The sequence below is a fragment of the Phyllostomus hastatus genome, unplaced genomic scaffold (assembly GCF_019186645.2).
Source record: "Phyllostomus hastatus isolate PE091 unplaced genomic scaffold, TTU_PhHast_1.1 phas_scaffold_317, whole genome shotgun sequence".
NCBI lineage: Eukaryota > Metazoa > Chordata > Mammalia > Chiroptera > Phyllostomidae > Phyllostomus > Phyllostomus hastatus.
The window spans coordinates 4,947,736-4,973,175 of record NW_025334023.1 but is presented as its reverse complement, the minus strand read 5'-3'; the positions used below and the strand labels follow the sequence as shown (position 1 = coordinate 4,973,175).

Below are 25,440 nucleotides of genomic sequence, written 5' to 3'. Positions count from 1 at the left end.
TGGTGCTTTGTGGGACCTAGGGAAGGCCCTTCTTCCTACTCCTTTCTGTGCCTCGGAGGAGTTGGTTCAGATGTTTAGTTTTCCAAGGATGCCTCAGCTCTGATTTCATAAGTATTCAATAAAAAGAGGTGATTTTTGTCTTGGACTGGGCCACGGGAAGTCAAGCCCTGGCCCAGCTCAGCCCTAAGTTTCTGCAAGACCTCAGACAAGTCACTGCGACCCACTCAGAGTCACTTTGTCTCTTCTCAGGGCCTCTGAGAACAGAGGCAAAGCAGTGGGTCGCAGGTGCTTTGGAAAGTTCAGATTGAGGGACAAAGTGGCTATCATTACTGTCGGCCACTTATGCTTATGTTCACACGAGGAAATGGTTGGTTCTCTGTGAGCCCAGAACAAGCCCAACTCCTCCAAGGGCCCATCCTCAGGGGCAGGGATGCTAGGGGACCACTCTGAAGAGCGTGGCAGGAGGGCAGGGAGGGCACAGAGGGCTCCTTGGAGGCTGGCAGAAGAGCAGCTGTCCCCAAGTCGCTGAGCCCTGAGCTGGGGCAACCATAGTATTGTAGACCCGGAGGAACCACACTGGCCAGCTCGGCAAACTGGCTTCTTTACCGCTGGAGAGGCTGAGGCTTTGAGTGGGGCAGAGGCAGGATGGGGCCTGAAACTCACACTCCCAGCTCCCGTCCAGCTCTCTTTACACCACAGAGCAGCTGCCTCTGCTCAGAGACCCAAAGATAGTGGTGATGGTGATCGTGAAACTATGCCAGTTAGTGAGTACCTACTTACTTCCCTTTAGTATGTGCCACCCACTTACCTGCTTACCACAAGGAGTCTCCCCACTGTGCTCCACACAGTTCAGCCTGCACACAACACTGCCAGGCAGCTATTCTCATCTCCATTGTACAGACGAGGAAACCCAAGCCCAGGGGTAGGGGCTAGTGAGTGATAGAATGAGGGTTTATTGCTCTGTGCAATTCCAAGGCCCTCCTTATTCCTCAGCTCTGAACAGACCATCGCTGTTGGCATCTGGTGGGTGTCCTCTCACTATCTACATCTACCTTTCCAAGTGTCAGCTAATTCCAGCTGGGCCTCCCCAGGAAGTTCCCCGCTGAGCCTTCTCAGGAGGCCCTCCGGGCCTTGCCCCTGGCCCGGCCTGCTGCCCGCACTGCGGCCAGCTCTGCTCTCCGCTGGGGCCAGCCTCCTCATCAGCCCGGCCGTTTCTGAAGGGTGAGATTAAGTCTGATGCCGTCCAGGGGCACCCACAGTGGGGGCTGCTGGCTGCATGAGTGTTGTGGGAGGCCTGCCAAGTCCTGAGAGTGGGGAAGAGGCAAGGGTAGGGATGCAGGCCGAGGTCAGGCGTGAGCCATCAGGCCGCAGGATGGCATCAAGGTCCTGGAACAGTGGGATGGGGCAGAGATGCCCCAGTCCACATGTCCTGGTCAAGGAGGCCCCCATCCAGTTCCCCTCAGTTTCCTCATCTGTACAGCAAGGGTAGAAAGCCCTCTGCACAGGGCTGTGTGGCGTCAGAGGGTGAACTGTGTACATGCATTGTGAGTCCTCTGGCCACAGGCACACAGTGGGAGAGCTCCCTGTACCTTGGCCCTGCTTGCACTAGGGACCCATGGATGTCAGCAGAGTCAAGTGCTATGAAAGGGTGCTGGATGGAGGGTAAGATGCAGGGGAGGCTCTAAGGGGCACCAGGAGAACTCAGCCCCCTTAGAGGACCAGTGCAGGAAGGAATAATGGTAACAGATTGAAAGAGGTAGGATTTGTGGAATACCTAAGTCCCAGGGGCTGTGATAAGTATGTCACATTAAGTCACTTAATCATCACAATAACTTCATAAAGGAGGTTTCATTATCCACCTTTTACAGAAGAAGGTGATGGGGCTTGGAAACTCCAGAGACCGGTGTAGGGCCACAAGGGTGGGAAGCAGTGAGAGGGTGCCCCAGGTCCGACTCCACAGCCCACACCCTGAGCCCCTGGGCTGCAGCCCAGGAGCACGTGTGGGCCTCCCGAGGCTGCGGCTCTTCTGGCATCGTGGGTCCAAATCCCTGTCTTACCAATGAGGAAGCTGAGGTTCGGGCAGGGTTGTCTGCATCAAATTTATGTAGAAAGTGCTGGCAGAAAATGCTAGAAGCCTCGTCCTCATCCCCCTTCCCAGGACTGCAGAGGCTGGTGCCCTGAAGGCTGGTACTGGCTGCTTCACACAGGAAGGGTTGCCTGACCCGCCAGGGCCTGTGGGAGTCCACTTGCGGCCCCCCAAGGAGACCCCCTCCCCTGCCGGTTCTCTCTATGGTTCTTTGGGGTGCCCTCCTGTGGGCTGCTCCCCCTTCAATCTGGCCTGTGGGGCAGGGACCTTCACCCTGGGGGTGCTAGGTCCCTGGGACTGTGACCCCATCTTTGCCCAGGCTCTCCGCAGTGTGGCTGCCCAGCTGGCTGTGTACCAAGCTAACCAGGACTCCTCACTGATGCTGGTTTCTGTGGTCCTTCCCATGGGCTGTGACACCCCTCACGCCCTGGCCACATTTCTAGCCCACAAGCACATGGTAGCTGCTTTTGTGGGCCCTGTAAACCCTAGTTACTGCCCAGCGGCAGCCCTATTGGCCCAAGGCTGGGGCAAGACCCTTCTCTCCTGGGCATGCGGGGCTCCAGAGGGAGGTGGTGAGCTGGTGTCCACTCTGTCTTTGGCTGCCCGGGTGCTGCTGTCCATCATGGGACACTCCGGCTGTGCTTGTGTGGCTGTTGTGTCCTCCCACCAGGACATCTGGGTGGCCACAGCCCAGCAGGTGGCCGTGATTCTCAGGACACAAGGGCTGCCTGTGGTGCTGGTGACTTCTCTGGGACCTGGGGGGCAGGGGCCACAGAGGTACTGAAGCAGCCCTGCAGCATGGACGGCCTGAAAAGTAAGTGTGCGGGGTGCCTTCCTCCCGTGGGCAGCCTGGGCTTCATATGGCTGTGGGTGGGGAGTTTCCCCCGCATCAGACACTAGGCTGAGCACTTGACAAAGACCCACATTTAACCTCCCAGCAGCTCTGAGAGCTGGTCCTGCTGAGTCTTGCAGCTCAGAGAAGGGGAATAACATGCCCAAGCCGCAAAGCTGGCAGGTAGCTCAGCTGGATTTTGAGTTCTGATTCAGACATCGGGTGTGGAGTGGGAGCTGAAGACTCCCTTAGTCATTGCCTGGTACAGAGAGGGAAATGAAAGGGGAGGAAGGGCACCCCGGGGAGGGAGGCGGAGACATTCTCAGTTTCTTAGAGTTACAGTCAGAACTTTCATGGATTTGTTGATTGGTCAATAGCTTCCTGAATTTATCAAGCCCCTGCTGTGCGGGTGCTGGGTTGCATGGGTGACCAGGACAGACCAGGTGACTGGTCCCCCGGGGATGACTGTGTGATGTACAGACAGGTGGTTATGGCAGAGAGGTCAAGGCCATCCCAGGAACAAAGACCTGGAGAATCAGAGGAGGCATGGGGCTAGGTAGGCCCTGGGGGTTCTGAGAAGGCTTCTTGGAGGAGGTGACACCTGACCTGCCTTTAAGGAAGCAGTTAGCCGGGGACAGGCATGGTAGAGTAGGGTAGAGGGAGTGGTGTGACCTGGAAGACAGAGGGACCTTAGAGTTCCTCTAAACTGGGTTTTTTTTCAAGCTGTGGGCCATTTGGGCCTATAAGCCAATTTAGTGAATCAAGATGAACATGAGGGAGAGAGGGAAGGGGCGGGGAGAGGGGGGGTGGGGGGAGAGAGAGAGAGAGAGAAAGCGATAGAGAAGAACAGAATGACAGGAATAGAGGAATAGAGTAAACTAGAATGGAATGAAAGCAGCGACTGTGAACATACACTGCAGATGTACGTGACCAAGCGCTTTGTAAACAGTTCCGCCGACGGTCCCTGAGCACTTCCCCACGCCTGGCCCGGCCTGGCTCTGGGCATGTAGGGAGCAGCTGGCTGGGCTCCAACCAGCAGTGAGGAGCGGGACTGGCAGGAAATAGGTGTGTATTTAGGCAACAGAGGAGTCCAGCTGCTGGGGCAGCTGACCTAGTAGGGGATGGGCCGGGCTTTACAGAGCAGGTGACTTTGGGGCAGGGCCTGAACACAAGAAGCTGATTGCAGGAGGGGATGAAGGGAAGGCATTCCAGGCTGAGGGGTCACCTAGTGCAAAGGCAGCAGGCTAACAGGACTAGGAGAATGCGCAGTTCTTCTCTGGGTGGTTGGAGCATGGTGCCAGTCGGTGGGGGGACCAACCAGACTCCTCCCCCAACACTGTTGTTGCAGGAGATCGAGTTCAGCCACTGCGCTGACTTTCAGCAGCTAGGAGCCGAGTGGTTAGGGGCACACTCTCTGCACTCAGATAATCAGGATCCCAGACCTGGCCCCACTTCCTACCAGCTGTGTGACCTCAGGCAAATCACTAAACCTCCCTGTGCTATTGTTTCCTCATCAATGATAGGAGCCTAATAAAAGTCCTTACTTTGTAGTGTTGTGAAGATAAGGTAAACTACTGCAGATAAAGGGCTCAGAACCCTGCCCTGCGAGCAGTGAGCACTGCTTAAAATCAGTGCAAGCTTTGACACATTAACCTCCCAGGTTTGTGCATCGACTCCGTCTTGTGGCCAAATATGAAACAGCAGCTCTGGCTCCTCCTAAGACAAAGGGGAGGTGTGGTGAGAAGTGGAGAAGTGGAACAGAGACCAGGAAGAGGAGATGAGACAAAGGAAGGCCAGGTTTGGTTTCCCCCCAGTCCTGGTGGGTCTCCTTCGGAAGGCCTCTCCCCACTATTCTGGGGACAAGAGGGGGCGGTGCCAGCCCATACCCACATAGCAGGGCTACCCAGGAGCTCAGCAGAGGGTGGGCCTTCAGGTCCTGACTGCTGCATGATCACGGTCCTCATGCCCCAGCAAGGGGACCCCCAGCCTTCCTCGTGGCTCCACATTCCTGGATTTTTTGAGAAAGGGATTGCAGTAGGAACCTGGGCCACATTCAAAGTGAGTGGTGGTCCTTTTTTGGCTGGGGTTGCAGCCCAGGTCAGGGGCCCAACATACAGAGCACCTTTACCTTGGGCAGATGTGTGGGACCCTTACATTAGGCAGGGTCCCTTCTGGATTGGGGATGAAGTTGTCTAACTTATTTCCCAGAGCCAATGTATTTTACTAAAGGTGAAGGGGAGTGCGTTCATGTCTGCCTAGACCTTGAGGATGTACCCAGAGCCACAGTTCAATTTATAAGCTGATGATAAATGGGTAAACAAAATGTGGTCTGCCCACACAGGGGGTATTGTGTAGCCATAATGGTGAATGAAGTACTGATACAGGCTATTATATGGATGAACCTAGAAAACATCACGCTTAGGGAAGGAAACCAGTCACAAAGGACCGCATAATTGTCTGATTCCATTTATATGAAATGTCCAGAACAGGCAAATCCATAGAGACAAAGCAGACGAGTCGTTAGTTCACTGGGGTGCGGAGGAGGGAGGAATGGGGAGTGACTACTAATGGGCTGGTTTCGGGGTGATGAAAAGTGCTCCAGAATTAAGTAGTGGTGATGGCTGCACAACCTTGTGTGTATCCCCAAACCACTGAGTTCACTTTTTTTGAGTTGTAAATTTTTTAAAAAATTATTTATTTATTTTTAAAGAGAAGGGAGGGTAACATCAATGTGTGGTTGCCTCTCGAGTGCTCCCTACTGGAGACCTGGCCCGCCACCCAGGCATGTGCCCTGATTGGGAATCGAACCAGCAGCACTTTGGTTCATAGGCTGGTGCTTAATCCACTGAGCCACACCAGCTAGGGCTTTTTTTTTTTAAAGCGGAGTTGTAAATTTTTTAAAAGTGTAAATTTGATGGCATATAAATTATGTTAATTTTTTTAATATTACAAAAAGGGTACAAGCTGGGAGCCAGGCTGCCTATGTTCAGATCCCCAGCCCTGCCATCAGGGGCGTAAGAGTGCCTGGAGCCGCTCCTGAATCTCCCTGCGCCTTGATTTTTTCATCCCAAAAGAGAGATAAGGATAAACATACTTCTTAGTACTGTTGTAATATCAAATGACTAAATGATTGCAGAAGTACTTTAGTACGACTCAGAGTAGGTCGTCAGTACACATCAGCGCCTGTCAGAGACGCAGGGCAGAGGGAAGGTGGAAGCTGGTCAGAGTGACTGGCTGTGCAGGCTGGAAGGGCCGTATTCATGCAAAGCTATCCTCAGTTGAGGGGACCTTTTTTTTATCAGGTTGAACCCAGGTTGGGTGGCCCTGGATGTTACTCTCACATAGGAAGCAGATAGAGGGGATATTTCTCCTTTCCCCAGGTGGGCGGGTAGTGGCGGAAGATGGGTGGGGGTGGGCCTACGAGCTCCAAGCCGCTCTCCAGGGCCACCGGCTTCTGGGCTTCAGGGAAGGCCTGCGAACGTGCGCTTGCCACGCCTGCTTCCAGTCCTGGTGCTGTGCGTGCACTACGTGCTCCTGGGCTGCTTGAGCAGAGGGCCCGCCTGAGACAAGCCTGGGCCCAGGGCCTGGCGGATGGGAGGCTGGTCTTCCTGCTCTATGGCACCGTGCTCTTGGCTTTGCCCTACCGGAACCACTCCTACCAAACCCTTGGCCAGAGTGGGCCCCTTGGAGAGGTCTATGATGCAGTGCTCAGTGTCACCCTGGAGTCTGGCCCCATGGATGAAGCCTTCAAAGACTTTGGGGCCAGTGGAGAGGTGGCTGCCCTCCCAGAGCTGGAGCAGGTAGGTCAGTGCCGACCCTCAGTGGATTCAGAGCCTGGGCTGCGGGCAGGTGTGCGTGCGCTCCTCCCCCACCCCAGGCCTTTCTGGCCTTGGCCAGCTGCCCACCTGGCCAACTGGTCCCACCTCCACTGTGAACACATGACCTGTCCCTTCTTGGACAACTTGGCTGTCTGGTCTCTGGTGTACTCTTTCTTTTTCTCTCATAGGCTTTTTGTGTGTGTGTTTATGCAGGCACATCTGCCTGTCTCTGTCTGTCTTCTTTCTCATATTATTCCCTCTTCTGGCCTGCTCAGTCAGTTCTCCTCTTGTGTCTCTTTTGCTTCCATTTTGCTCTGACTTAATTTCTCTATTTGTCACTTCTGACCCAGAGGCTCTTCTCTTGCAAACATTCTTCCCCTCCTTTCTCTGTAGCTCCAGCAAACTGAAGATCAGAAGGAGAGTGCTGGGGTGTGGGAGAGCGAGAAGGTTTTCTGAAGTCACTGCGGTGAATCTGAAGAGTGTCGGTGGGGGGTTCGGCTGCCGGTACTAACCATGCATCTTGATGACAAGAAGACAATGATGTCTAGAGGTGGTGACAGAGATTCAGATGTTAAGGAGGGTCGTTCAACCAGTGATTCCTCTGACAAATGTGCACTGAGTCCTTCTCATGTGCCATTGTGCCAGGTGGCAGGGACACGGTGATGGACAAGACAGATCTGGATTTCGAGGAACTTCTGTTCTGTTAGGGTGAGGTAGACAATAACCAAGCAACCCAGTAACAAAATTTTATAGTGATAACGTTGCCAAGAAAACCAAACAGGACAGTGACTAAGGGTGGCCAGGGTGGAAGAGGATAGGCAGGGAAGCCCACTTTGGAGGTGGCACTGGAGCTGAGTGCGGAGTGATAAGGAGGCAGCCAGGCGGAGGTCTGGGTGAAGAACAACCCGGTGGAGGAAACGGTAAGTGCAAAGGCCCCGAGGCAGCGTGAGTGTCAAAGACTCTAGGGGCAGGCAGAAGGGAGTGTGGAGAGGCTGAGCTATCACGCGTGATGGGGAGAGGGATCCGAGATGAGCTTGGGCCTGGTCACATGAGGCATCGTAGACCATGGTTAGGAGCCTGAACATCTCATAAGGAAACCCATCTCATCAGTGGTGGCGGAGAGAGGCTGAGGGATGTGCCCGAGGTCACCCAGCTGGGAACTAGCAGCCGCAGAACTCTTGTTCTTGCTGGAGCAGGGAGAGTGGGTGTGGCCAGAGAAGTCTGAAGCAGGCGTGGCCTCTGAGCTGTGGCCTGGCTGCCTCAACGTCCTGAGAAAGGTCGGGCTGCAGAGGGCCTGGAGGGTGGGCTGGGGACAGGGTGACCTCAGGAGACTCCTGTTGGTTTGGACTGCTCCTTACCCCACGTGGAAGCTTCTAACCTCAGAAGGGAAGTCCTGCTGTTGTCACGATCACCACCACGTCAATCACAATTATACACCATCACTGTCACCATCACACACCAGCAACCCAAAGTCATGTCACCCCCCTAACATGATCATCACCATGGCCACCAGAAGCATAATCCCTTCCATCAGCGTCACCATACGCATAACCAACACCAGCTGAGTAGCTGCCCTCCCTCCACCCGCCCACCATTTATTCACTACTTAGTGAGCATCAACTGTGCACCAGGCTGTGTTCTGGGTTTGGAGGATACAGCCACGGAGAGGGGACAGGACTCCTTCCCTTGGGGAACTTCCAGTGACTTTTCACCAATAATCACATAAGCCTCCTCACCCCTGAGATTGTCACCATCCTGAGAAGCGCTGTGGGATGGAGGCCAGAGCACAGGATCTGAATAGGGAAGACCCCAGGTGGGATTCTGCCTCCTCAGGACAGCTGGCTTTCCTGCAAAACGGAGATGATGAAACCACCCAGGGGAACTCTGACGATTCGAGAGAATGCATGGCACAACCCAGCACTGTCCCCGGCGAGCAGGGTGCCCTTGATGAAGTGTGAATTTTATTATTATTTCCAACACTGCCGCCATCTGAAATCGGGTTCAGGAGACTAGGGGACTGGAGGCAGGCGCTGCGGGGGGCATCCTGTAACCCGTGTGCATAGATGTTCCTGAATAGAAAAGGCTTGGCTGTGTTTAAATAAGTTTGGAAATCACTTGGGTTAGCAATAGGACTTGTCAGGACTTTTAATGTGCTCTTCTGCTCATCTATGACTGTGTAACAGCTTATCCCTCAGTATAGTGGCTTAAGTAATGCCCCAAATTACTTTATAACATCCTACAATTTTGTGGGCAGGAGATTTGGGCAGGGCTTGTCTAGACAATTTTTCAGTTTCACTTGGCATTGATTGGGGTCGCTCAGTGGTGTTCAGCTTATAAACAGTCAGAAGTTGGCAAACTATGGCTCATGGGCCAAATCAGGCCTGCCACCTGTTTTTATAGATAAAGTTTTATTGGAATACAACCATGCTCCTTTGTTTCTATATTGTCTATGGTGGCTTTTGCAGTCCAACGGCAGAGATGGGTGTTTGTGACAGTGACTGTGTGGCCTGCAAAGCCTAACATCCTTACCATCCAGACCTCTGCAAAAGTTTGCTGACCATCCACCCAGAGGACCTTCACTCACGTGCTAAGTGCCTCAGCAGGGCTGGACCTGTCTTCCCACTCTGTGCAGCCTCTCCAGCATGGTGACTCTCCATGTGGCCTCTCCAGTGTGGTGGCTCTGGCTAGACTGACTTCTTATGGCCACTCAGGGCTCCAACAGCAAGGACTCAAAGATACAGGAAACAGAAGCTGCCAGTCTTCTAAGACCCAATCCCGAACCTCACAGGACAACTCCCACCATGCTCTGTCGGTCACAGTGTCACAGAGCCCACTCAGACTCAGGTGGGAGAGGGACAGAGGCCCCACCTCTTGAAGGCAGGAATGGCAAAGGATTTGAGGCCATTCTTATCTTACCACATATGTTAATACGTAAGTGTTCTCTACGGCGGAAGAGTGTTCAGGTCTCCCCCTCTGAGCTGACCCCTGAGCTATTTTTGTGAGGAGGGCCTCATCAGGCAAGGGTTCCATCTTTCTCGCTTGAGCAAAGGATGGCATTGCTGGTTGGGTTTGAGCTCTCTGACCTGGGGGGCAGCCATCAGGGAGGCTGCTTTCTGCTTGGACCCGATCCCCTCTGCACCTCTTCCTCTCCTTATCAGTCACTGAGGCTTGGAGTTTTCAGGTTCATGGTGTCCCTTAGGTCGGGAAACAGGCTTAGATCCCTGCACTGTGGACTTGGCTACAGCTCATTCACTATTCATCTATTATGTTTCCACTTGCTCATTCACTCATTCATCCATCCATCCTCTCATCTGCCCTTCCATCCATCTATCCATCCACCCACCCTCCAACATTTCTGATGCCTCTCTATGCTCAGCCCTGTGCTGCACATATCGAGGGCCCCGATATGGATGCACCTGTCCCACCCCTGGGGGCTCCTACAGATGCTCACTGCCCCGGCAGGTGCAGGAGCTGCAGCATGGGAATGTTGCTACCTGCCTGGGTTTCTTCATGGCTCCTGGGATCAGTGCTCTGGTGCTGGAGCACTGTGCCCGGGGCAGCCTAGAGGACCTGCTGCAGAAGGAGGCCCTGCAGCTGGACTGGACCTTCAAGGCTGCCCTGCTGCTGGATTTGATTCATGTGAGAAACCCCGCCCGCCACTGCCATTGGCCTGGAGCTGTAGGGGGAAATGGAGAAGGTAGGGAGACAAGATGCTCAGGCTTCCCAGACCTGGGCTGTGCTCACTTTGTCTGAGAAAAGTCTGAATAGAGTGGCAAAGGGTGAGGGGAGGAAAGAAGGTTTTCTGGGGCCCATGGGAGTTCTGAAAGGACCATGGTCCCCTTCATTCACCTCAGGCCCGATGGACACCCATTACGTCCATTGCAGGGCATGCGCTATCTGCACCATCGACGTTTGCCTCGTGGCCGCCGCAAGTCCCGAAACTGTGTGGTGGATGGCGGCTTCGTGCTACAGGTCACCAACCACGGCTCTGCGGAGCTCCTGGGCGCTCAGCCAGCTCCCCGCCCACGGCCAGCGCCGGAGGTCAGCTCACAGGCAGGCAGGGGTTCTGAGGCCGCTGTTTAAACGGGTGCTTGTGAGGCAGGGGAAAGGGCGAGGTAGCCGGTCCTCCAGCACTTTGTGTGGGGTGATCTGAGGCTGATGGCTGTCCTCTCTGAGCCTCAGCCCCTGGCCTGTAGATGGGGAAGAGCCCGCCTCCTCCTGTGGCTAAAGGGCGAGAGTGGTGACCCTACGTGTATGACAGGCCCGCCCAGCTCAGCCCAGGTGGGTGGTTGGTGGGTGACACTGTGTGGCCCTGCCCTGAGATCGCAGAGCTGCTGGGGACGGCCCAGAGCTGCTGCACATGCTCAGGACGGGCCGGGGGGGGGGTGGTGTCGGGGCACCCTTCCCGGAGTTGCCTTCAGTGTTGGCGCGTCCTGCAGGAGGTTCCGAGAGGCTGCCCCTCCTGCTCCTCCGGGCTCTCCGCAGACAGTTCGGCCTCTTCATCTCCACGTAGTCAGGGAGCTCTGCGAACGCGCGTCAGGACATTCGGGCCTGAGAATAACCACCAGACACACTTGCCTGGCTTGACCATCAGAGTTGGTTTCTGTGGCTTAAGCCAGGCAGCCTTCAGCAACTCTGCCAAAATGGCAGCGGTCAGTTCCAGGGCTGAGGACACTGTTTCTGGGTGAAAGCCCCAGCCCCTTCCTGCCTGTCCCAGTGTCATTGCCAAGGGTGCAGGAACTGCCCACAGCTCAGCACCGACCTTGTGTCTATACGGGTCTTGGTTCTTCCCCAGCTGTCCCACTTACTTACTGTGTGACCTCACACAGATCACTCAGCCTCTCTGAGCCCCAGCTTTCTCCCCTTTAAATGAGAATCAGATTTAGAATGGGCCAGACATCCGGCCCATGTCTGATGTGACCAGACTGCTTGGTCTCGGGGGCCTGCTTCTCTGCCTGGGTGGGACTCCTTCAGGAGCATCTCTGTCCCCATACTTTTGGGTGCACGAGAGGATCACTCACACCTTCCCCGTTGTCACCTGCTCTCAGACACTTCCTCCCAGTGCCAGCGTCCAACTTCAGAAACGTTCCCTCCCCTTCCATGTTCTCGGTCAGGGCTTCTGGGACTCCAGACCGCTCTTCCCGTTGTCCCCTGGCTGCCCCTATCCAGTCCCTGGGGCCTGTCCCCGCAGACACCCTGGCATCTCAGCTCCAAGCGCAGGGCAGCGGTGGAGCCGAGCCCACCATCCCTCCCACCCACAGTGGGCAATCTGTAACTCACAAGGAGGCCCGGCCGCTTCCTTTCTCCATCAAAGTAGCGCTCAGTAAATAATGAGCATTCCAGGCCCCAAATTTATGAGGTGGAGGAGTGGGAAGGAGGGGGTTCCGTCAGGCCATTTGTTCAACACTTTGCAGGGCTACCACCACCCCATCTGTCCACTGAGAGAGGGAGAACCAGCCAGACGGGCTTGCCAACCCTGCCGCTCGTGCAGGGGGCTGCAGGGCGCTGCAGGCCGCAACTCCACCCTGCCTCAGGTACAGGGACCAGGCCTGGAACCCCATGGCCACGCCGAGGTTGGGGTTGGGTGGCTGCTTCCTGGGGTGCTCTCCCTGGTCTCAGGGAGTGAACTGTTAAGGGCGCCGTCACTGGGGAACACCGACCAGCACTCGGCGCTGCACCAGTTCACTCACAACTCTGAGTAAACTCTTTCAGGTTCTGAGCCTCGGTTCCCTCCTCCATGAAATGGGGGCCACCGTGCCTGCCTCCCGGAGCAGTTGTGAGGATTCGGGGGCACACTTGAGACAGAGAGCCTGGTTCACGTGGCACCCAATAAAAATCTGCCTGGGTGGCTTTAGGGCTGAGCTGGTGAGGATCCTGGGGTCCCTCCTGACTGTCCCCCTAGGAAGCAGACTCTGTGAGTAACATCTTTTTCAACCCTGTGTGTGTGAGGCACTTGTGAGGGGAGTAAGTGCACCCTGTTCAGAGACAGTTAAGTGAGGCTCAGACACAAGAAGGGACTTCTCTGTGGGAAGCAGGGGGTCAGGATATGGGCAAAAGTCCCCTGATTCAAGCTCAGTGCTCTTGCCCTAAAATCTCTCGGCCTCATCCACGGAGCATCTCCCCCACGGAGCCGGGCGTGCCTTCTCCCTCAGCTGCCAGCAGAGTCCAACAGTCAGGGAGATGCACTGGGTGTGGACAGCTGGCACAGCTCAGGGAGCACAAAGCCCTGCCAGGCCTGGGCCGGCGGTACCCAGCAGGTTTGCAGAGGAGGGCTCTATCTCCATGTCAGAAAAGGTGGGAGCCTTCCATGTTGCTATTTGACTTTCAGTATCTGCTGACTAAGAAAATACCTGAAGACAAAATCTGCTCTGAAAGCAGTAACACTTTGAAATGGGTTTGTATTTTAGTCATCACAGCACCATCTGAACACTTTTGAAAAAGTGTTGTGCATGTGTGTGTGCGATGTATTATTGGTTTCATCTGCTTGCACTCCTCCGTGAGCGCACACAGCTTCCGGACCCTGTAGTCAGGGGCCCTCAGGTCCGAGGCTGCAGGCTGGGGGCCTCTGGGTGGATGGAGGAAAACACGCAGGTCGGCAGGAGATCCAGCCCAGTTGTGGAGTCTGCTTTTAGCAGCCCCGTGGCTGTGGGAGAATGGCTTAACTCCAGGAACCTCAGTTTCCCAGGCTGCAGATGCAGGCACTACCCCCGAACACAGAGGCCAATGAGGGGAGGGGAGGAGAGTGAAATCCAGAAAGAAGCTTCTCACAGGCCCCCAGGATGCTCTCCTCCTCACCCAGCAGAGGAGAGTCCAGTCCTTGGAGATGAACCAGCTGCGCCGCGAGAGAGCCCCATGCGGTCTGCACTGTTATTATGCCCCTTTTATCAGTGAGGCAATGGAGGCTCAGAGAGGGGTCGGAACTTGTACAGAATGTAAACGGATACTCTCAAAGTCCCCTCCCGATTCGCTGAAAGCCTGAACTTGTGCCCAGCCCCCCTTCCTCCCAGTGTCCTTGTGAATCCCTCAGCTCTCCCAGGCTGCCGAACTGCCCTCCGAGGTTCTCTGCCTGCACTGTGAGGTGGAGAAACCAGGCACCGAGTGAGGCCAGGTGGCAGCACCAGCACTGGAACTCAGATCTGTCTGCCTCAGCTTAGCCTGGCGGTCTCTATCCCACGCAGTGGGGCCGGGAGATGCACGGCAGGGGGGTGCCTTGGGGAAACAACGAGGGTGGTGAGGGTGGTAACAATAAGCAGGCAGTTTGCTTCACCTCTGGGGGGACTGGGCACCAGCAGGCCTCCAGGAGGAGGGGCTGGTCCGAAGAGGCAGGTGAGCCTCATGGGCAGCAGAGCAGCCATGGCGTCTGGGGGTGGCAGAGAGGCTGCGGGGTACCAGTCCCCTAATGTCGATCACCTCCTTCCTCAGCACCCCTCTCAAGAAGACAATTTACTGATCTCATTTCACAGATGGGGAGACTGAGACTCAGAGAGGTCATTGCCTTGTCCACCATCTCACAGGGAGCTGGTGGCAGACCAAGAATTTAAACCCTACTCTTCCAGCCGTACCCTGAGGTTGACTCTTTCCTGAGACCTGGGACCCTCTGCCTAGTCACACCCAGAGCAGACCCAGGAAAGCAAAAAGCCTGGGGCCACTGGCCAGCAGCCCTGGGGCCAGGAGCAGGGCGGAGGAGTACCCTCAGGCCTCCTCCCCACACCCCACAGGCTGGTCCTACTCTCCCTCCAGGACCCCGGGCTTCTTCTGAGACCCTCCTGGGGGCCTCAGGCCACTACCCACACAGTGTTCATTGTAGAAATCACCAGAAAGGTGGCATCGCCCCTCCCCTGTGCTGGCCACTGGTATCCTCTGACCTGAGTGCATCTGGCTGAGTACACTTGTTGGGAGGAGGCTCTAGAGGACACACCCAGCCTGGACCAGATCCACAGCCAGTGGGTGCTCCCCGGAGGAGCTGGGTGCTACAAGAAATGGCTGATCAGTTCACCTCACTTTGCCCAGTGGGAGCCCGAAGCTATCCCTGGGGCCTAGAACTCTGCAGAAAGGGAGCAATGGGCCAGCACCAGAACCCCTGAGGGTGGGGCCTGAGGTGCACCCTTTGAGTGCCTCCCTGACAGCCAAGCCCACGCTAAATGCCCCGTTTATTTTATTTAATCCTTGTTATAGTTTGAAGAACTGTACTGTTATTATCTGGGTTTTCCCGGAGAGACGCTGAGGCTTGGAGAGGTGAGTGGACTTGCCCACGGTAACTGAGGGCTGGAGTCCAAACCCAGGTTCACCCACATGCAGAGCTGGCTCTGGGAACCCCGACTCTGTACTGGGCCTCCTGGATCCGGAGCTGTAAGGCTGTTGGTGGCTGTGGTGGCACTGCTGATTCCCTGCAAGACAAGCAGGAGTGGTGAAGGGCACTGGGCCCCCAGCTGCCCTTGGGGACTGCAGTGGGAGGAGTGAGACAAGCCTGTACAAGTTTGTGGGGGCAGTGGAATGTGTGGGCCTGACTGAACTGGCTAATGGCTCCTGCAGGGCCAGCCCGTCAATCCCGAGGTGACATCCTCCTGCCTCCCCCTCCCGCCTGCACTCCCAGTCATGGCGGAGCACTGTCCAGGAGAGGCGGTGAGGTTGCTGTTGAAGGCCCGGTTTGTACCCACACGTGAATGTCCTTGTAGGAAGACCTAAGAGAGTCACTTCTCTCTGCAGCGGGAAGCATGCTTCTTTAGAGCAGCCAGTGTACTGGGCCCTTGTCTCGTGGGCCCCGGGCCGTGTGATCTGTACTCTCCTCTTCCCCGTGTTGTTCTTAGGGAGCTCGTATCCAAACCTGTGGCCAAACTCTAGCATGCATATCGTACAGGGACCTCAGGGACCTCACTCCTAGATTAGCTTTTTTTTTTTTACCAACTTTACTCTCCTTTGGTCCCAGTGTTCTTAGATATTTGTCATTTTATTTTGTGGCATTTCTTTATTTTCTTAATGCTTAAATCTTTTTTGGAACATAGAAATAGAGAGATAGAAATAGATTATTATATACATAGTCTACATATATTCTTTCTCCCTTTCTATCCACCCATTTATTCATTCACTTACTCATCCACTCATTCATCATATCCACCCACCCATTTAGTATCTGTCCATCCATCCATCCACCCACCCATGCATCTTTAAGGAGAACAAAGAATGCCGTGTCCACAGTGTTACTGTAGGAACAAATGCACTAGGTTAGTGTTTGTCAACAGTAGTGCTGGGCTAGGCATGGGCTCCTTTGCCAAGTCTTCTCTGCTCGCCCTGCACAGAACAAACCCATTTTTCCTCCCAGCTGTCTGTGCTTCCCCTCATCAGAGATGCCACCCCACACCGTGGACTGAACGAGCAGATATTTGTGGATAAATTGGGATTTTTGTTCCACCTTCGGTTCAAAAGAATCAACCAAGGTGAGAAGACCAGTGTTGCCAACTCAATGCTGCGGATGTCGGGGAGGTAATCCCAGCACCTGGAGCACCGGATCCGGGAGTGGGCTGAGGAATGGCGCGGGAGAGGCAGAAGACGGAAAGGCTGCTGGCTCAGATGCTCCCTCCATGAGGGGCCCCTTAGGACTTGACTGTGCCTCTAGCTTCAGTGGCTCTGGGCACGGGACCTGGAGCACAGTAGGTGCTTAGTGAGTCTGGGTTCCATGCATTCATTCAATGCATTCATTGTTTATTTATCCGACATATTTTGATAGTGCCCTGAGGTGTGCTAGGCTCTGTGCTGGGCATACAGGTATTGAATCTTTGCCCCCTCATATTCTTAGAGCCATAATGTCCCTTATCTCACTTCAGAAAAAATAATGTTCAGAAAAATATTTGCTGGAGGCCAGCCAGCGTACCACCAGGCCTGTCTCAGATCTCCTGACTCTCAACCCAGGATATCCCCCTAAACATTTCTCCTTACCTCTAAACTGTGGAAACGGAGTCCCCCTGTCTTGTGACTCAGACCCTTCCCATCCCTGCAGGTTGGTGGCCGAAGCTTTGAACATTGGGACAACTGTGGAGCCAGAGTACTTTGACCAAGTTGCCACATACTTCAATGACATACTGGGTTTTACTGCGCTCTCAGCCCTGAGAGAGCCCGCTGAAGTGCTGGGCTTGCTCAGCGACCTCTGTGTGCTCTTCGATGCTGTTCTGGGCAGCCATGATGTGTACAAGGTGAGAGTGCCAGGAGGCTGGCCTTCTCTCTCCCCCCTTTACCACTATGCTTACGTCACACATTTACTTCCAGTCATTTATTCATGTGTTTGTAGCAGGTTGCTATTGTTGTGTAATGAAGAACCCCAGACTCCAGGAGTGTAAACAATAAATGTTTATTACTGCTCACAAGCCTATAGGTGAGCTGGAAAGTTCTCTGGACTCGGGTGGACTCACTCGTGCTTCTGTGGTCAGCTGTGGATGAGATAGGAAGCTCTGCTGACCTTGGTTGGGCATCTCACCTCTCTGGAGCCTTGGCTGGGCAACTCAGCTCTGGTCCACGTGGCTCCCAGCCTCCAGCAGGGTGGTTGGGCAAGGGCAGACAGGTGAGTCAGCTCCTGTGCCTGCCTTCTGGGAGCTCTTGGTGCTGCAGGTAAAAGATGCAAGCAACCCATGGTGAAAGTATGATCAGGGGAGGCAGAGGAGTCAGAGAAAGCCTTCAGTCCAGCCAAGGGCAGACATGCTGAATAAAGAGCAAAGAAGGCTTCTTGGAAGAGGTGCCAGCTTCCTAGCATCACCCAGTCTGGGTGTGGTGGCTCCCAGTAGGCAGTGGGGGAGCATGCACTGCCGCTCGTGGCTTGAGAGAGCAGGCCTGGTGAGTGTGACGAATACCGAGTGGGCTATGATGGCCGGACATGGGGTGGGCCGGCGGTGGGAGCAGAGGGTGGGTGGGGGTGTGGAGAGGGCAGGGGGAGCCTTGGCAGAGCTGTCAAGACCCTGCAACATCTGTGCACCCCTTGATCCTGGCTTTGAATTCCAGCCTGGACACACTGACTTCTATGTGGCTTTGGACAAATGGCTTCCCCTCTTTGGGCCTCTGACTCTTTTATTTCTATAATAAAACAGAAATAATGACCCCAGCCCCAGAAGGGGACGGGGTCACAGAGGATGGTTGGGTCCTACCCCTGTGGAAGTGCTGAGACTAGCTTCCTGCCCCTCTGAGCTCGCTGTGGGGACCTTCCCACCCAACCCTGCCCTTTATTCTGACCCCGTTGCTGGGGTCTCCGATCAGCTGCAGACACGGCGGAGGGGGCGGGAAGGGAGGCCCCAGGATACGGTCGTACTCACCCTCCACTGGCCTCAGCCTTCGTTGGTGACCCCCACCCCCTCCCAGCCATGGCTCTCTGAGGGCACTGTGACAGAGTGGGCCAGGCCTTGGGGCTGAAGCCGGAGTGGGAACGACGCTTGGACAGGAAGCTTCCGAGCAGAGAACTAACCGTTCAAAGTGCGGGGCAGACTGCTGCCAGCATTATGTGCAGTATCCCAATGACAATAATCGGCACCTACTGCGCGCTCACTATGTACCGGATAGCAGGTGAAGCACTTTATAGATGTATATTAACCCATTTAATTGTCATAATAATCTATGAGGTACTCCTAATTAATACATGAGGAAACTGAGGTGACTAAATAGCCTATCTAATTACATATTCCCAGCGGGATAAGAAGCTGAAATTTGAAGTTGGGCACTCTAGTCTCAAGACTCCCCGTTAGGGGGACTCACCATCCCCATGATATGGACATCCTCAGAATGAAGCCACAGGTTCAGAGTGGCCCACAGGATCCTCCAGGAGCTGGCTCCGCCTCCCTCCCCAGCTGCATCTCTGGTCGCGCCAGCTCCACGCCCCTCTGTTCCTCACTCCCGCTGTGCTCTCTCCAGCCTCTGGCCGTTGCATGGGCCTTTCCCTCCTCCGGGAACACTGCTCTCCCTCCTCTTCACCTGCCTCCCGCCAACCCCCGTCATCCGGGACTCAGGGTAGTTTCCCGCCCTTCCCAACGCGGTTAGGAGCGCCTGTGTGATGCTCTCGTACCTACCCCAGGACAGCACAGCTGCACTTTACGGCTCCAACATAACCTCTCTGTCCCCAGTGCCTGCCAACGTGCAACACATGGTAGGTCCTCAGGAAACACACTTGTATGTTAACTGAATGTGTTGTGTGTTGAGGCCCAGAGTAGAAGTGACTTGCCCAAGGTCGCACAGCTGGTAGGTGGCAGAGCCGGAACAAGAATCTGCAGTGCCCATCCCCCGCCTGGCTCTGCCCACTGCACACACTGCCCAACACTGACCAGCAGAGACCAGGCCATTGACATTCCTAGCATGCAGCATCCCTGCTGCCCCTGTTCAGGACCCCATGTCCCTGCCCCAGTCTGTGGTGCTGAGGCCTAGTCTCCTGTGTTGGCTGAATTTCCCTTTTGCCTCCAGAGCCGCCCTGGCCCCATGCGCCCCAGGAAAATATTCCTTATCTCATCTGGTCTCGCTGAGCCCTGCAGCTTTGATCAGCCCTGAGTCACCCCTGGCCTGTCTCTTCTTCCCCTGTTAATCTTTTTTCACACATGTGTCCCTCCCAGCTCTGAATCACGCCTTTTAATCTACTCTGAACCCTGGCCAAGAGGTCTGCATCTTTCTGGCAGAGTGAAATGAAATAAAACAAGGCCCGAGCACCCCTCCAGATGTGGGGAACAGGGGGCCCATTCCCCGTGATGTGCGAGTGTGTCTCTCATCACTCACGCCATCCGCCTTGGTTCCCCCTCCGTTCCCAGCAGGATCTGGTTACTGCTCTCTAATCCGGTCTGGGCTGGGAGGCCACCAGGCAATCATTTCCTGGTTCCACAGGGGGCTGCCGCTCCCTCCCAGCACTCGCTGAGTGAGCACTTTTATGGAAAGAACTCTAGAGCAGAGCCCACGTGGGCTGCCCCAGGGGGTGAGTCTGGCCCTGGCCACACTTCCAAGTGACCCTGGACAAATCACTTCACCACTCTGAACCTCAAGCTCCCACTTGTGAGCAGAGTTGAAAGTGTTTATGGCTTACAGTTGTTCTGCAGACTATGTGACACGAAGGAAAGTGCTGTCCTTCGTTCGCTCGCCAACATGATGTAGTGTGTAGTGCTGCAGGTGCAGCCACAGAGGCCGCTCCCTGAAAGCACAGACTAGGGACGGGGCGGCATCGGCACTAGTTAAGCATCTACAGAGGGATGGCCCAGTCTAGGGATTGTCACAGGGTGTCTCATTTAGCCCTTGCAGTGCCCCTCAGAGAGACGGATCATTGTTCCTACTGTACAGATGAGAACACAGGCTCAGAGAGGTAGGGGACTCGCCCAAAGTCACACAGCAAGCCAGTGGTGGGGTTAGAATTCACATCTGTGTGTGTTAGTATGGAAGCCCCTGCTCTCACCTCTCCCCGGCTGTGTTCTCTCATCTGTGTTCTCCCAGCTGTGCTCTCCCAGACCACAACTGTGTACAACCAGTCATGGCCCCCACTCGCAGCCATGACCTAAGATCTAACTAAGTCTTCGAGAGATCATCCTCATGAGTCTGACTTCCTAGAGAGTGGATCCTGTGCCTGGTCAGCTTTCTGTCGCTGGGGTTGCTTACACCATGCTCTCCTTTCCAGCTCAGGCAGCAGGCAGATGGAGGGCTAGAGGTCAGCTTTCGCAGTTTGGAGAATGTGGTCTGGATGTGTGGCCACTGTGACGCTTTCTACTGCTTCTCCTCCCCAGTCTGGACCTTGGGTCACCCATAGGAGGCAGTGCTGGGTCCCCAGAGCAGTTGTACTGTCCTTGAGTTGCACCCACACACCTGGTGGGCTGCTGGTGGGGCCCATCAAGCAGCTGGTCTCCTGGTCTGCCTGAGAGGCAGGACTCAGCGCAGACACGTGTGTGAACCACGTGCAGGGCAGGATCAGAGGGAAATGCCACACAGCAGGCAGAACCTCTCTCCCCAAAAGAGAGAGAGAAAGGGCTGAGAGGCAGAACAGCATACGAGCTCTGGAGCTGGAGTGACCAAGTTCAGAGTTATGCTGTGTGATGTTGGTGACTGACTTAACCTCTCTGGCCCAATTTCCATCTGCAAAATGACAATAGTAATAATACCTACATCACAGAATTCCTGTGAAGTCTAGTGCATGATATTTGTAAAGGATTTAGAGCAGTCTCTAGCGTATAGTAACTACTACACAAGTATTTCAGCACTTACTCTTGCCTTCTTCCTGGTTCCAAGAAGGGGATAGGCCGGAAGAAAGCCAGGCTTCGTTCACACCTTCCTTTCCTGGGGTGTGGGTTGGAAGGCTTCTCTCTGTGGAAATACACACGGCTGGGGTGGGGAGTAGCCCTGCCGCTGCTCCAGTCACCACCAGCCCACAAATGCTGGGTGGACAACGGTAGGTGACATGGAGGGAGAGGGAGGTCACACAGCCCTGAGGAGGGGAAATCTTTTCCCCAGCTGGTGACCAGAAAGATTTTATGGACTCGACTGAGTGAACTGGGCTGGTAGAGGGTTTGGTTCTCAGCAGGCAGGGATTCTCCGGGAGCACTTCAGGCAGAGGGACCCGATGGTGGAGTCCTGGAGCTGAGCGAGTGCCCTGTGTCTGCGGAAAGTAGAAAGGTCTCTGCTAGGCTGCAGCATGGGGAACCAGGGGCAACTATTAGGAACAAGTCAGGAAAATCTGCAGATCGTGAAGGTCCCTGATTGCTATGTCATGGGGCATGAATTTTAAGCCATCAGCCACAGACGGCAAAGTTAACTATCTGAGCAGATTGTGGCAGGACTGGGGCAGATAACTTCCTGGTGTCAGCGTGGAGATGGCTGGGGTGAGGGAGAGAGTTGGGGGACATAAGCAGGAGGGCACAGTCCACCACCAATGTTGTATACTGAGTTACAGTGCCCTCTGTGGTCAGGGGAAGCATCACCACTATTGTTATTGTCCACCAGATGCTAAGGGAGAGTGGACACGCCTGGCTAGGAGGAGGGCTCTGCTCCCACCCCGGGGTGCCAGCCCGTGCAGGCTGGAGGAGTAGCAGCACAGGAACTGAGTTCTTTAGCTGCAGAGGGGGAGCCTCGGGAGGGGCAGTCACCATCGTCAGCCTGGCTCCCGGCTGGTCTGGCGTGAGGGGGCGGGGCCGGGGGGCGGGGGGCGGGGCAGGGCGAGGTTGGGAGAAAGCCACAGCACACTTGTCCTCAACTCCTGGAATAGGGCCTCAGGAGCAGAGAAGACGTTTAGGAGAAGTTTGTGGATTAAATTCAGATGGTAGACCTGGAACCAGCAGGTAAGGGGCTAGTTTCCATTCAACTCAATATATGAAAGTCAGGGTCACACGAAGGGGGAAGTGGCACCTCGAGAAGGAGGGACCCTCCTGTTAACACAGGTGAGCAGGCCAGGAAAGCCACTGGAGCTGGGGAGGAGGGCAGGGGGCCTTTAAAGTCCCTCCCACTTTTGAGATTCTGTGATCCTATCTTCTCCGAAACCATTAGCCAAGGAAATGGTGATGATGGTGCAGACAGAAGTCTCCATTTACTGAGCATCTGTGCTGAGCCTGGTTCTTGAAATGCTGCACCTGTCCGATGCATTCCACATGAGAAGAAACGGGCTCACACAGGCAATGCGGTCTGACCCCGGTAAATGGTAGAGCCAGGGTTTCAACCCACATCTGTCCAATTCCAAAATCTACATTCTTTTCTGTACATGTTGGAAAGCCAATGAGGTTTGGAAAACAGGATATATATTCAATATACATGTGCTCTTTTGCAGACTAAACTTCAGTCTGTCACAATGGCATTGTGCAGGCAGGGCACCCACGTCTGCCACCGAGGAGCTCATGGGCTGGGGCCACAGGGGGTGAGGCAAAGGCGGTCTGAAATATGCACACCCAGTCACTGCTAGAATGTCTGACGTGAGCGGCCTGGCCGAGCCCTCTCTGCGGGCTCCCGAGGGGGTGTGGCCTTGTGTGGGAGGTGGGGAAGACCAGGGAGAGCGTGCCCTTGTGTGGAGTGTGGAGGCTGTGATTTCTAGGTGGAGACCATTGGGGACGCCTCCATGGTGGCGTCTGGGGGGACTTCTGGACGAGGCACGTGCCCGACGTGCCCATTCACGTCAGGGCTGGGCTGCACTCAGGAAGGGCTGGGGGTCATGCGGGTGATGGGCTGGACCAGTCTCCCTCCCCTGCCTGCGGCATTCATTGGCTGAGGCAATCCCAGTGATGTGCTTCTGGAATTCTGGATTCTAAAACTGCGATAGAAAGAATGTACATTTCTTTCTTTTTTCCTATTATTTTAAGGTGCTATAAATCACAGAACCTGTGTTTAGAGGTTCACATGTCTTTGTTTTGTCTCATCATCCATCAAGAGTATAGAAGCTCCTGCCGAGAAGCAGACAGTCTGATGGAAGAGGCAGGACAAAGACCTTGCATGGTCACGCACACAGCTAGATGTTTCTGGGATGAGTCTGAGAGGAGCCTCAGGGTCTCTGACATATCCTTCCCATGCCCCCACTCTTCCTCCCTCCGTAGTGTCTCCTCCACGATAAAGTCCAAACACCCTGCCCCATCGTCACCAAGGCCTCGGCTAATCTCTCCAACCTCCCCTCCCCCTCATCCCACCCCTCAACTCAGCCCTCTAACCAAATGCAGTTGCTTGCAGTTTCCCACAGGCATGTGGGCTCTGCTTCTGGGCCCTGGCACCTGCTGCTCCCTGCTTACTCATTCTCTCACCTTCAAGAGACAGCTCGTGCACCACCTCCTCTAGGAAGTCCCCCGGGCTGGGTCTCAGTTCCCTCTCTGGGTTGGTGCTTCCCTTTTCACACTGTTGACCAGAGTTTACCCATCTCCCCGCTGAGCCGGGAGTGGAGACTGGCTTCGATTTATCTGTGCCCCACCCCCTGCCTTCCCCCGCCAGCCCCGAACCAGGCATAGATGGCATCTCCTCTCTAGAAGTTGTTGGAAACTCCAGACAGCTGTGTCCTCCCCCCCTCACCCCCTCACTGGAGCCCGGGATGCGGGGTGGGGATGGCTGTGAGGGTGGGAAGGGCAACATGGTCACAGGGACTCTCTGCAGCGCAGAGCCTGCTGGAGCCCACTTAGCGCATTGGGTTTCAGGGCCCTGTGTGGCGGGGTCGTGAGGCTCACCACACCTCAGTTTTGCCTCTTTGGAGACACTGTTAACACCGCGTCTCGGATTCAGTGCACAGGGCTGTGTGAGTGTCTCCTGCTCCTGCTCTGCCTCGATGACCCCTGCAGCCTGGCTGTCTGAGGCTGCGCTTGGTAACAGTTCACCACCTGGTGGCGGCGACCCTAGCTGTTAGTAGAGCCGCTGTACGGAGATGATGTGCATCACTGGTTCTTTTAACTTTTCACAAGGCTTTTGTGATGATCTCATGAGAAAATTAGCAGGGAAAACAATGACTCGAGGCAAGAAACCGAGGTCTTAGCTCTGACTGCAGCTGGTATGCTCAGAGTCCTTGAGCACAACGCTCTCCCTCTAGGTCTCGGTTCCCCTGTTGGTACAGCGAGGAGACCCCTTCCAGTGTTTCAGTGCTGCTTTAGGCTCTGGCTGGCAGCAGGAGCCACTCTGTGGTTTGGTTGGAGCAGCCAAAAAGTTGAAGCCCTAAGACCTCTGCCTCTGGCCGCCCTGCTGGTGTGCCCGTACGGCCGTTCAGAGCCTGCCCTGCACAACCAGACGTGGCGGCCCTGCTGGGCAGTCCTGCTTTTAAAAGGAACAACCTGCTTATCTGCTCTGACTCAGCCTTTGTAGGCTTCTCTACAGGTGGAAATTCTGTTCCTGGAGGTTGTGACTTCATCCTGAGTTCATCTTAACCCTCGATCTGTGTATTGTGCTTTTCCTCGAGGCCTCTATTTTAGGGACTGACCACCTTCTAGAGAGACAAGAGAGCCAGGCAAGGGGTACGGCATGAATCAGACTTGAGCGTATTACTTACTGGCTGGAACTGGAGCCATCACTGCCACCTAATGATTTCCCTAAACACGAGGTACGCTGCCACCAGGTGGTGACGTGGGTTACTACCCTCCTTCCCGACACACAGAATGCATGTCAGCAGAAGCACTGTCTGGACACTGCTCAGCCAGAGGAAGGCCACAGCATGGACACCAGAGGCCAGACCGAGCTAAAGGTGAGAGACTTTACTTCCTGTATCGGTGAGGACAGTGGGTGGCAGGAGAGTCTCGTCTGACCAATGCGTCTGAAGGAGACACCTGCCTGGGGTGGGGGTGGGGCCGATCACCTTTACGTGTTCTCTCCACGCCCCACGTGCTGAGGGAACACTTCTCCCTGCGGCCGCTCTCTCACTGGCCCCTCATCAGAAAGGCCCAGGCAGAGAGGCCACTGTTACTGACGGGCGGCCTGGGCCGCATGCTGGCGTGCAACCTACATGACATATTTATTACTCCCCGCCGTAATGACAGGGGGATCAGTGTCCCTGTCTTATAGTTGAGGAACTTAAATTAGAGAGGCAAGGTGACTAGTCTCAAGTCCCACAGCTTGTCCCCCGGGTCTGGTGGCCCCGAAGCCTGTGCTGTCCCCATGGCACGGTCGGGCTCCTCCTCGACCCTCGGGCACTCTCACAGACGCTGCCACTCGCCGAAGCCGGCCCTGACCCGGGACACTCTTCTCCCTCTCCCCCAGTGGACACTGTTGTGCCGTCTCCCTGCGCCCACTGGTCTGACGCCAGCCCTCCGCTGTCGCAGGTGTGA

General features: G+C 55.2%; 1 protein-coding gene across 1 annotated transcript; it reads left to right on the top strand.

Moving 5' to 3' along the window:
- Nucleotides 1-1,333: 1,333 nt before the first annotated feature.
- Nucleotides 1,334-25,440, top strand: LOC123805339 (guanylate cyclase D-like). Its single transcript, XM_045817813.1, is given in 20 exon segments — nucleotides 1,334-1,352; nucleotides 2,350-2,844; nucleotides 2,847-2,900; nucleotides 6,424-6,456; nucleotides 6,459-6,718; nucleotides 7,933-8,013; nucleotides 10,199-10,375; nucleotides 10,622-10,777; nucleotides 11,158-11,224; nucleotides 14,544-14,679; nucleotides 16,151-16,266; nucleotides 16,269-16,314; nucleotides 16,731-16,923; nucleotides 22,749-22,782; nucleotides 22,785-22,850; nucleotides 23,829-23,922; nucleotides 24,485-24,496; nucleotides 24,774-24,811; nucleotides 24,814-24,860; nucleotides 25,435-25,440. Coding segments are annotated over 20 exon segments (2,130 nt in total).